We start from the raw sequence: 13,145 nt of genomic DNA, 5'->3' as shown, positions 1-13,145 counted from the left end.
GCTCTAAATCTATAATCCTAAGAAATTAAACTATTTGGCTTTAATTTTGACTCCTCTTGGAATACACCTCCTTGTGAATAACTTTATCACTCTTGGTAGAAGGGGGAAAGGGTGGCTAGTTTTTTCTAAAAGAAGAGAGGAAAAGATCATGAGGATACTAGGATTGTGGTTTCAACAAAGAAAAATATAAGGATACTGAAAACACACCCCACCTACCTCAAAACGTTAACTGAGACTCAGCATTAGGTGGAAGGAAGGATGACAAAGAGAAAGCCTTTCTTTCAGGGAAATTCAGAGCATTTTCTTTCTAAGCAGGAATTTCTGATTAATAGGCTGCAAGAGGCACTTGTTATTTGACTAGGGATTGAAAAGGGCACAGTCATACCATCTGCCCCTTTAAATGACTAAACCATTCTAAACACTATCTGATTTCCTCTAATACATTTCCAAAAGTCAAGTCAAGTTAACAAGTATTTATTAAGCTGCTACTACAGAAATGTGTGGGTATTTCAGGAGACCTAGCACCTGTAGGGTAAGGGCTTGCCGAGGCCTTTTCCACTCTGCTCATCCACATCTCTGCTCATCCACATTTTAGTGTCTATCTAGCAGTCAATTTTCACCTATGGCTCTGAGAAGCTGTAGCATACAAAGCAGCCACAATTCAGTAAAACTATCTCTGTAGGGGACAGGTGGGTAGCTCAGTGGATTGAGAGCCAGGCCTAGAGATGGGAGGTCCTAGGTTCAAATCTGGCCTCAGACACTTCCCAGCTGTGTGACCCTGGGCAAGTCACTTGACCCCCATTGCCTAGCCTTACCACTCTTCTGCCTTGGAGCCAATACACAGTATTGACTCCAAGATGGAAGGTAAGGGTTTAAAAAAAAAAACTTTCTCTGTAGATGGGCTAAACCAGGTTGAAGGAAACTAATGGATCACAAACATGTCAGTGAGTTAAGGGGATGTGAAGACTCACTTTGATGGTAATATGAATTTTAGATTTTCTCCACCCTGCCTAGTCTTTAAGAAATTCTAGCAACCAGGAATGTATACACCCCTACTTAAGAATTAAGTGTTGAGGAGTATGGTCTATGACAGACATGTGCTGGCAAGACCCCTGGGCTGTCCTAAGTCAAGCTTAAGCTACCATTGGTACATGTGAGATGCAAGAAGTGATGTAAAGAACGAGCTATATGTTTCACATCACTTCCTCTCTCTAGGCTCTCTCACAGAGAAGTTGCTCTCTGTCTTGCCCATGTGGCTTGTGGCAGCATGGTTTGCATCTTGGTGGTTTGGCATTTGCGGCTTGCCAGTGAGGTGACTGGGAGAAGTTCTTAGCATGCTTGGTGAGTGGTTTAGGCTGATTCTTTTTTCCTTTACCTCCTAGAAAGCTATCCTCCTAGGAGACCCCTCATCTCGGAGGAGGCCTTGTGGCTGGTAGCTGAGCTAGATTGAGAAGGTCCCTTGACCAAGGCCTCTGAACTCCTGCCTGGCTCAGCCCAGTCTGGAACAGTTTAAATTCTCTTTTCTCTCTCTCTTCTTAATTTCTTCCCTCTATTGTAATTAAACCATCATAAAATTCCCAAATTTACTTGAGTATTTTATTGGAATTGAATTAATCCCTGGTGACCACTAGTATAATATATTCAGTTAGTAACCCCTAATTTTTATCCTTAACAGTAATGAGTAAATAAGAACAATTTGTTCCAACAGCTCTGAAGTATTACGGAGTGCCTGAAGTCTGGTCAGACATTGATAATGTCAAGGTCACCCACTGCAGCCCCAGACATCACCAGTCATAATGACTTTTGGCTTGCCACTGGACTTTGCCAACTCTGAAAGAGAGAGAGTGAGGCTGCTGATTTTGTACAGTTCTGTCTCATTTAAATTTACTTCATGCACAAGTCAAGACATCCTCTTCCTGATATCATTGGTCCTCTTCGAAAACAAAGAACAAACAACCAAACAACCACAACTATGGAGATATCATAAGCTTATGGTGAGTGCTGACTGGGAGCATTTCCTAGCCTCCATTCTCCTCCCATAGCCAGAATTTAATCTAACTCTTTTCATTCTTATTCTCCATGAAGAGTAACCAGTTGTTGCCCTCCTTAAAATAATCTTTCCCATATTCATAGTGCATTTGTGTATTTCTGATTTTTACTGTTGTCTGTCTCAGGGCTTCATTCTCCTTCTCTGTGCCCTTCTCATAGGATCAGGCTTATTTCCCTCACTTCCTAGCTCCCAAAGCTGTGAGGAGGTTTGATCCTTCTTCTCTGAGGACAGCTGATGAATGACCTAAAGTATTACTATTATTATTGTTATTAGTAGTATTATTCTCTGAGGGAGAATTTAAAGACAAGACAATGAGATTATTATCAGACTGGATAAGATGTTAATGGGACCATTATGCAGATAGTGTATCTGGCTATGTGGGGAAAGTAGTGAAACAAATGCTCCCAGTGTGTTACTCCCTTGCAAAGCCATCTGAGATTTCCAAAATGACAATGGAATTTAAATTCCAATAATCTAAGGTTTAGTTTGTAACCAATTTCTTTGGGGAATGGGCTTCTGAGAATAAACCCATAGATAAAATGCAAACTTTCATCAGAGTTCCTAGGGACTGACTCACTGTTTTCTGATGATCTTTTACATTCATGAGCTGAGCCAAACCTTTTCACTGCCTCCAGTGCACCTCCACTAGGGGCACTGTTTATTTAATCATGACAAGTCTGAAACTGACTCATTTCCTTTTGAAGACTACTGATTCATCATAGCAAAGCATCCTCAAGAAAACAGCTGTCCATTCTCACCAGAACTCTTCAAAGGGCCTAGTCACTCAGGCAACAGTTAAAACCCAGAAATGTCAGTGGGATAGAAATGATTTTTTTTTTACCAGCTGTAATAACTTAAGAGAGAACAAAAACAACAAGCAATTTATTCAATTTGGTGAGATATAACGTTATCTCATTGATGTGTGAGCCTGGAAACATATGCTACATTGTCAGTATAGAGAAGAAAACCCCAGAGATGGATGATAGATAATAACTAGCAATTATAATGTAGCACCTTCCTCCCCAAGGAATCCCTGGGAGAGATTTGCAAACAACTTACTCTCCTTGGCTCTGAATCCAAAAACAGACCTTGTAGTAACATTGAAGATAGACAGGAATGTTGCTTAGAGGCCAACAGGAAAATCTGGAATTGCTCTAAAGAATAAATTTTTAACACTCTAGTCTGTGATAAGGGATTCACTCAAATGAGAAAATGGGGTCAGCATAGATTCAACTCCATCTTTATTTCTTCTCTCTCTATCCAGTAGAACCATAGAATCTCAAAGTGGGGATGGAATTAATAGACCATCTGGTCAAATTCCTACCTAAAGCATATATCAAATCTAAAACTTACCCCAAAAGTGGATATCTAGCTTCTATTTGAAGATCACCAGAGATGAGGAAAATAGATGTCACAGTGGTTTGAACTCTGAAAAAGTCCAGCCTCCCCTCCCCAGCTTTCTCCTCCTCCCCAACCAGCCTCCTCCTTTCCTCCCCCACACTCAGCTTCTCCCTCTCCCTCTCCCTCCTCCCCTCCAGTCCCTCCTTCCCCTGCCTAACCCCTCCCTCCTCCTGCCCAATCTCTCTCTACCTCTCCTCCCCTCCCCCCACCACACCAAGGACTTTGTGCTCCATCTCCACCCAAACAACAAGCTAAGCACCAGGAACCACAGACAAGTCCAATATAGGCTTTTTTTTCCAATAAGGGATGTTCCCACTTATGATAGATGAGGGAATTTAGTAAATATTAGATATCATACAACTTTTTCTACATAAGATATTGAGAGATTCATTGAGAAAACTCCTGCCTTTGATGAAGAATCTATGGTCGTGATTAAAAAATTTGACAGTATATTTAAGACATAAAACCAAAGTTGGCCAGATGTTAGAGAATTGCTTTATGCTCTGTTAATGGAAAGGGAAAGGAACATAATCCTTTCCATTGTGAATGGGTCCTAAAATGACAATGCAATATGTTGACCATTGGAAAATTCCCAATAGAATCCCAACATAGCTGAAGATTTTGCACATTTATGTGAAGCTAGGGATACTTTATTAAAGGGAATGAAAGCTTGCTCTTCAAGGTCAAATAAGGACTAAATTTGAGATACATTAGACAGGAAAAGGATGAGAGACCATCTCAGTTTTATGACAGAATTGTTGAACTATGGTCTAGGTATCTTGGCCTGGATGTCTCCAGAGACACAGAGTCCAGAATCATAAGAACTCATTTTGTAAATCACTATTTCTGAGATATTAAGGAATATTTTCAGAACAATTGCCCAGACTGGCCTAGCATGGACATAGAACAATTATAGAGGACAGCAGTATATGTCTTTGAGAAGGAAGAATTGGAAAAACGAGAAAATGAAATTGAAATAAAAACAGAAGAGGGGAAAAGCCAAATTAGAGAAACAAGAAAAAGAAAGCTGAAAGAGAAGCAGAGATCCTTTGAAGGAATGCTATTTTTGTGGGAAGCAAGGTCATGTAGCTATGAATTGTAGGAAGAAGAACCATGAAAATAGAAACAGAAGCTGGAGAAATAACAGCAATAACAACAACAACAACAACAACAATAATAATAATAGATCTTCCAAGAGGATAAGTGATTGTAATATGTTAAATTATAACTCAGACCACAGAGGAATGGTCAGAATGACTAGAGGGATGCCCAGATGTACAGCCAGAGGAGTGGTCAAGGATATGGACAAAGGAATGGAGATTTATGATGGTACATGGGAGGATAAGGGACTTCAAGTAGTCTGGAGATGAATTTTAAGCCTTTTTAGACTCCACTGCTTGTTGATGATAACTATTTTAGTCTGTATCACTCCCCCTAGTGAAGAAGTCTATGTAATGCAGCCTTAAACACAGGTCTACATCCAGGAGATTGAGTATTTATAAGGAACTCAAACTTCTCTGTTACATCATCCTTATCTGAACCTTTTTCCTATGATTGGACTAGGGATAATGCCTTTATAAAAGTCCATAGAAAAGTTGGACAAACTCTTTTCCAAGGCAAAACCATTGGCCCCTATAGATGTTAGGTCTCTCAACAGATACATCAGAGTTCTGTTTTGTTATGGGGCAACAATTCCAGTTCATAAGAATGAGACTTTACCACAAATTGCACCAGAGGAAGGTCACATGTTGCCTAAATAGCCTTTTGTTCCTTTTGCCTTTGTTTACTGTCACATAGATAATAATAGATGGACCTCATCAAATTGGCTACAACCTGTATCAGTGACCTTTGAGGAATTTAAGGAACTGAAAATCTCAGTTAATTTTAACAGGTCTTCAGAAGTGGTTTTTAGATGCCTAGGACCACTACTACCTCTGACTGATCATTCACCTACCTTTAACTTGTGTGTGACAAGAGATAAGGGTCAGTTAAGAAGTAGTAAATATATGGGTGACAAAATGAAGTGCAACTGCATCCTTCTGTTCCCTACCTTTACATTTATTTGTGATAGAGTAAAGCTTAGAAAGGCAATGGATAGGATACATAAATACATGTCTTTCACAACTATTATGGTTTCATCCTAGCTGAAGAAGGATTTTCCATGGGGCTTGTTGACCTTTGGATAGTTCTATGTTTGTAATTCTTCGGCTTACTCTACCTTTCACCAAGGATGGTATGGTACTTGTGGTTTGGCTTAGGTGATTGCAACAATATTAGTGCATGTTGGCTGGGTAGGCAAGTTTGCAGCCAGGAATCTAGGCTCTTGGTGCCATGCTAGACCCAAAAGGTCAAGGCCAAATTCAGTAGCATCTTCATCTGCAGTACAGTAGTTTTTCTGGGCACTCCTGCCAAATTTTGGAATGATGACTGTGATAGACTCTGTTAGAAATATCTAGGCTGAGTTTGAAAGATTGGCTCAAGATACAGCTCAAGCCATCTCCCAAACTACTAAGGCCATCTCTTTCCCACAGGAAGAGGTTGACTCTTTAGCAAAAACAGTTCCACAAAATCAGCTGGCCCTTGACATGCTTACAGCCACATCAGGAGGTGTGTGTGCCTTTATTAATCAGTCTTGTTCTTATGTAAATAGATCTGGAGAAACTGTGACAAGTATCCATGAGCTTCAAAAGATTTTAAATGACACTCAGCAAATTGCTGTAGAAACTCATGTGATACCTGAAGGTACATGGTGGTACCTCTCATGGCTGCAGGGAACTGGTTTGTTTGCTGCTCTAACCAAATGGGCTCTTGTAGTCTTGGGAATTCTGGTACTCTTTAGAATTTATATTAACTGCTACATTACAGTTTCTAAAAAGCTTTTACCAGGTAAAAAAAAATTATGTACGCTTGTGTGGATCATGGCCAAGTTAAAGAGTAAATAGATTTCACTTTTGAGTGAAAAATCCTTTTGTTATGCCTCTGTTTGGCTGACCCATTGTCTAATGGATCCAAAACTGTCCAATTTCTAATTGGAATTTGAGGGGGGTTTTCTTCTCCTGAGTATATGGAACCAGCATTAATGTTTTTGATTTTGAAGGATAAGTTTACAATACCTATTAGCCCTAATGCCATTAGATACCCAAAAATGTTAGAGTATGGAACCCATGCCTTTGATTGTTAAGTATTAGAGGACCTTAATATTTGTGTCTAATTTCAGAAGAAGGGATTACTAAGGAGCCACAGAACAGTGAAAAGAAGCCCAAAGTCAAGAAGACCAACAATCCTTTCATGGTTCCCAAAACTGGTTTAATAAAATTAAAACTCTGTTCCTTAGATTTTAGTAAAATTTATTCTGAGTAATTGTATAGGTAGAAGATGAGAGAGACAGAGAGAGAGAGAGAGAGAGAGAGAGAGAGAGAGAGAGAGAGAGAGAGAGAGAGAGAGAGAGAGAGAGAGAGAAAGGGGACCCTAATCTAACTTTTCCATGTGCCTCCTCTAGCAGACACCCCAGCATGGAAGTTCCTTGCCAGAACACCAGAGACAAAATGCTCATGAACTTCCTGATTAATCCTTTCTATAACCTTCTGACTCCCTTTGTCCCGTCCTAGCCTCCAGGTCAGTCAAGTCTAGCCTCATGCCAGGTAAGCAGGAAGTCAGCATCACCTATGCAACCTCAGAAAAGGGGGAAAGGTAAATTTCCTTTGCACATTTCTATTAATGAAGACCAATATCCATTAGCTTTTTTTTTGCACTGACATTTCATATGACTGACTCATAGTGATATTATGGTTTAAACCTCCCAAGGGTTTTGTTTTTCTGTTTTGGGGATTTTTTTGTGTTTTGGTTGCGTTGGGTTTTTTTGCTTTGTTTTGTTTTGTTTTGTTTTTTCATATGAGATGCTTTCTAGCCCATCCTGTATGAGGTGTGGTATTCAGAGTGAGGATTCTCAGATCTAGAATATCCTCCCACATTGTAGGCCTGAACATATCAGTAGTGCCCAGTGGACTTGTGTTGATTAATTTACATAATAGTCCATAACATTTTTTTTTAGTATTTTATCATTTTCAAAGCATTTCCACATAGCTTATTTCATTTGAGCCTCACAGCAATTCAGTAATAGGACTTCTGAACTTTGAGTCCATAAACTTTTTTTAAAAGATATTTCATTTTCCCAATTACATGTAATATCAATTTTCAATATAAGTTTTCTGAAATTATAAGATACAAATTATCTCCCTAACTCCCTTCCCACCCCATTCTCAAAGTAATTTCATCTGGATTATACTTATATTACTATGCAAAACATAATGTACATATTGGTCATTGTTGTAAGAGAGTATTCACATAAAACCAAAACCCAAAATAAAAAATATAAACAAACTAGTGTGAAAAATAGCCTGCATTCTGACTCCAACAGTTCTTTCTCTGAAAGTGAACAGTATTCTTTGCCAATGATCCAGAACAATTCTGAAGGACTATTCAGAATTGTTCTGGATCATTGTATTACTGAGAGTAACTAAGTCTTTCACAGTTGATCATAGTATAAATTTTGCTATTACTGTGGACAATATTCTCTTGGTTCTGCTTATTTCATTTTGCGTCAGTTTATGTAGCTCTTTCCAGCTTTTTCTGAAATCCTACTCCTCAAAATTTCATATGGAATAGTAGTAGTAGTAGTAGTAGTAGTAGTAGTCTCTCGGTAACCGAGGATGACTATTGTTGTTGTGTGTTTTTGTGCACAAAGACACTTGTGCATGAAGATTTAAGTGGAAAAGCTGATGCACAGACAGTCCCACTCTCTCAGCATTGGAAGCCTGGGTCCAGTGGCACGAAAAGTCGTTACACCTTGAGACTTCCTCAGCTGCATTGGATGGCCATGTTGTCTTTTGTGCTCCAACACACCCTAAGCACTCCACAGTGCTTTGCTGAGTCGCCATCTCAACCGTTGAACCTTCTAATTGGTTTCTTCTGTCTGTTCAGCCGAAGCAGTCTTCACATGCTGGGTGAGCAAAGCCCTGGTTCACCAGGGATCGACAACCAGATGGCTACCCTCACAAGGTTTGGCCAGCCTGTCGAAGCCATTGCCCGAGGTGTGGCCGCTGCCGCATGCTAGCAGCTACTAGGTGCCACAAGTGAGAGCTGGGTGTCAGGTGAGGGTCAGAGGCTGGAGAGCTGCCCTAGGAGGGCAGGACAAGCCCTCCATACCAAAGATATTAGTCCTCCCTGAGCACCCCATACACCACCATCACCATCATATACCACAATTTGTTTATCTGTTCCCCATATCATGTACATCCCTTCAATTTCCAATTCTTTGCCAGTACAAAAAGAGCTGCTATAAATAATTTTTTTAACAAGAAGGTCCTTTCTTCTTTCTTATGTTCTCTTTGGGATCCAGACCTAGTTGTGGTATCACAAGATCAAAGGGTAGGTATAGGGTTTTTTTGTTTGTTTTTTTTAGTTTTTAAAACATTATTTTATTTGGTCATTTTCATACATTATTCATAGGAAACAGATCATTTTTTCCCTCCCCTAGCCGATGCGCAATTCGTCTGGGTATCACATGTGTCCTTGCTCTGAATCCATTTCCTTGTTGTTGGTATTTGCATTAGGGTGCTTATTTAGCTTCTCTCCTCAATCATGTCCCCTTAACCTCTGTAGTCAAACAGTTGCTTTTCCTCGGTGTTTTTACTCCCTCAGTTTTGTCCTCTGCTTGAGGATAGTTTTGTTGTGTTTTTTTCTCGTAGATCCCTGCAGATTGTTCAGGGACATTGTAAAGCCATTAATGGAGAAGTCCATTACGTTCTCTTGTACCACAGTGTGTCAGTCTCTGTGTACAATGTTCTCCTGGTTCTGCTCCTCTCACTCTGCATCACTTCCTGGAGGTTGTTCCAGTCTCCATGGAATTCCTCCACTTTATTATTCCTTTTAGCACAATAGTATTCCATCACCAACATATACCACAATTTGTTCAGCCATTCTCCAATTAAAGGGCATCCCCTCATTTTCCAATTTTTGGCCACCACAAAGAGCGGAGCTATGAATATTCTTGTACAAGTCTTTTTCCTTGTTATCACTTTGGTGTACAAACCCAGCAGTGCTATGGCTGGATCAAAGGGCAGACAGTCTTTTATCTCCCTTTGGGCATAGTTCCAAATTGCCCTCCAGAATGGTTGGATCAATTCACAACTCCACCAGCAATGCATTAATGTCCCTACTTTGCCACATCCCCTCCAGCATTCATTACTTTCCTTTGCTGTCATGTTGACCAATCTGCTAGGTGTGAGGTGATACCTCAGAGTTGTTTTGATTTGCATCTCTCTGATTATAAGAGATTTAGAATGCTTTTTCATGTACTTATTAATAGTTTTGATTTCTTTAACTGAAAATTGCCTATTCATGTCCCTTGCCCATTTTTCAATTGGAGAATGGCTTGATTGTTTGTACAACTAATTTAGCTCTTTATAGATTTGAGTAATTAGACCTTTCTCAGAGGTTTTTGTTATGAAGATTGTTTCCCAATTTGTTGCTTTCCTTCTAATTTTAGTTACATTGGTTTTGTTTGTACAAAAACTTTTTAATTTGATGTAGTCAAAATTATTTATTTTGCATTTTGTGACCCTTTCTAAGTCTTGCTTGGTTTTAAAATCTTTCCCTTCCCAAAGGTCTGACATGTATACTATTCTGTGTTCACCTAATTTACTTATAGTTTCCTTCAAGTCATTCGCCCATTCTGAGTTTATCTTGGTGTAGGGTGTGAGGTGTTGATCCAAACCTAATCTCTCCCACACTGTCTTCCAATTTTCCCAGCAGTTTTTATCAAATACTGGATTTTTGTCCCAAAAGCTGGGGTCTTTGGGTATGTCATAGACTGTTTTGCTGAGGTCATTTACCACAAATCTATTCCACTGATCCTCCTTTCTGTCTCTTAGCCAGTACCAAATTGTTTTGATGACCACTGCTTTGTAATATAGTTTGAGATCTGGGACTGCAAGGCCCCCTTCCTTTGTATTTTTTTTCATTATTTCCCTGGATATCCTTGATCCTTTATTCTTCCAAGTGAACTTTGTTATGGTTTTCTCTAATTCAGTAAAATAGTTTTTTGGTAGTTCAATGGGTATGGCACTAAATAGATAGATAAGTTTGGGTAGGATGGTCATTTTTATTATGTTAGGTCATCCTACCAATGAACAGTTAATGTTTTTCCAATTATTCAGATCTAGTTTTAGTTGTGTGTAAAGTGTTTTGTAGTTGTATTCATATAGTTCCTGTGTTTGTCTTAGCAGATAGATTCCCAAGTATTTTATATTGTCTAAGGTGATTTTGAATGGGATTTCTCTTTCTAATTCCTGCTGCTGCGATGTGTTGGAGATATATAGAAATGCTGATGACTTAAGTGGGTTTATTTTGTATCCTGCAACTTTGCTAAAGTTGTTGATTATTTCCACTAACTTTTTTAAGCCCTTCCCACTCTCCCATAAACTTTTTCTACACTCTCATTAACCTACAGTCACTGAGCCAATCAGTGCCCAGGATACAGAACACAGTGCTGTTTGGTCACCATTCATTCCATGGGTCAATAGTGTGCTACCATAAGTATAGTTCTACAATATAGAATTAGATTTTTTTAAACTACGATACAGTGAAGCCATGATAAGTGAACCATGATATAGTGAGGGATGACTGTACATTCTATAGTTTTGAAAGAACTGGACAATTAATCTTGAGCCATAAACAGTGATGTTTGGAAGATATTAGAGAACAGTGAATGTCCTGAAGTTTTGAGGATGGGCAAAATACTGCCCTGATTTCCTAACAAAATTCTGGAATCTGCTATTAAAAATGAAAAATCTAGAAAAAGAACAGGTCCAGCTGACTTTATTTTCTTTTTTACAAAATTGTTATTTGAGTACATGAGAGAAATGTCATGGACATATTTTACTTAGGTTTTTATGACATGTTTGACAGTCTTTCATGCTAGTCTTAGAGAAAAGATAGAAGTAGTGGGTCAGATAGAAAATAATACAATAAAGTAGGTTAGGAATTGGTTGAATAGCTTGATGTCTACATAGGTGGAGGGCTGCAGTGAAGAGTACTTGACCCGGTGCTCTTTAACATCTTTACTATGACTTGGATGACTATTTGATATGCAGATGACATTGTTGTTCAGTTGCTTCAGTCATGTCCAACTCTTTGTGACCCCATTTGGGGTTTTCTTAGTAAAGATACTCCAGTAGTTTACCATTTCCTTCTCCAGTCCAGTCTACAGATGAAGAACTGAGGCAAACAAGAATGAGTGACTTGCCCAGGGTCACACAACTAGTAAGTGCCTGAGGTCAGATTTGAACTCACATAGATGAGACTTCCTGACTTCAGGACTAGTACTCTATCAACTGTGCCCTCTAATTGCCCTGTAAATGATATAGAGCAGATGCAAAGTGTTAACATAATGACCATTACAGTTCAAAAAGATATGATCTGGGCCTAATCTGACCACTGCCTGTTTTGGGAAATCCCAGCAGCTAAGAATGGTTTTTACATCTTTAAATATGACTGGTCAAAACCATTGGGCTGAACCTAATAAAATAAAATTCAATAGAGATAAACATAAAGTTTCCTATCTGGGTTCAAAAATCTACCTCATAAGTATAAGATGGAGTAGGTATGATTTGAGAACAACTTAAAAAAGATCTGGGGGTTTTAATGGTCTGCCATTCGATGTTAGTCAACAGTGAAATATGGCAGCCAAACACAACTCAGTAGAATCATAGATTGCCTTAAAAAAAAAAAAGTTTAATGTCCAAGCCTAGGGAAATGATAGCTAAGTGGCATAGTGGAGAGAGTACAGGACTCAAAGTCAGGAAGAGGTGAGTTCAAATCCCAACTTAGACCCTTACTAGCTATGTTACCCTGGATAAGTCACTTAACCTCTCTCAGACTCAGTTTCCCCACCTATAAAATGAAGATAATAATAGCAATTACTTCACAAGGCTGTTGTGGGGATCAATGAAGTAATATACATAAAAATTTTTACAAGCCTTAAAGTGACCCAAAAATGGTAGCTATGAAGTATTACAAATAAGAACCACATTTCAGGTAAGAGATTAATAAGCTAGAGAGTGAACCATTAAACTGATCACAGCCCATCACATAAAGCATTAGCCAATAAATATGCCAGACAAAATAAAAGCACATAGCAAAAAGATGCTTTGTAAGCTTAATATTCTGTGAAGAGAAGCAATTTCAAAACTCTGGATTTTATGCCATTGACACACCCTCAATCAGTTTCACATTCAGCCTTTAATCTTTCTTCTGATACCTAAACTTTTGGTTACTTATTTTTTACCACTAAAAAGAAACTTGATGGGAGGAATATATCATGAATTACTTTCAAAATTTTGTAACTTTGCCATAAACATCTGATTTGGTTTTATCATGAAGTTAATTTTTCTAATTCCTATTATTACATTCATAGTTTTTGTGCTTTTGAAAACTCTCATTACCTACATTTTCCCAGAGTTGATGCTCCAAATGAGACATTAAAACGAGTCTTTCAGATACATAACCAAATCCTCAGGTTCTTCAGCAGCAGCAGGAGCCTTGGGGTTACTTTCATATATCATCTGTGAGGTGAGGAGCTTCCTCCCCTCCGAATCCAATTTGGAGGAGAGTTTCTAACCCTAATGTTTGTACT

The 13,145-nt window shown here is 38.8% G+C and overlaps 1 protein-coding gene across 1 annotated transcript in view; it reads left to right on the top strand.

Moving 5' to 3' along the window:
- Positions 1-1,819: 1,819 nt before the first annotated feature.
- Positions 1,820-13,145, top strand: part of LOC103098508 (rap1 GTPase-GDP dissociation stimulator 1-like) — a 113,210-nt gene continuing 101,884 nt past the window's right edge. Inside the window, exon 1 of the mRNA XM_056800165.1 lies at positions 1,820-1,994. Coding sequence (XP_056656143.1) covers positions 1,992-1,994 — 3 coding nt within the window. The 5' untranslated portion in view covers positions 1,820-1,991. The remainder of the gene's footprint in view (positions 1,995-13,145) is intronic.

The sequence above is a fragment of the Monodelphis domestica genome, chromosome 1 (assembly GCF_027887165.1).
Source record: "Monodelphis domestica isolate mMonDom1 chromosome 1, mMonDom1.pri, whole genome shotgun sequence".
Classification (NCBI taxonomy): Eukaryota; Metazoa; Chordata; class Mammalia; order Didelphimorphia; family Didelphidae; genus Monodelphis; species Monodelphis domestica.
The sequence above is the reverse complement of the archived record's forward strand: the minus strand, read 5'-3'. Positions and strand labels throughout refer to the sequence as shown.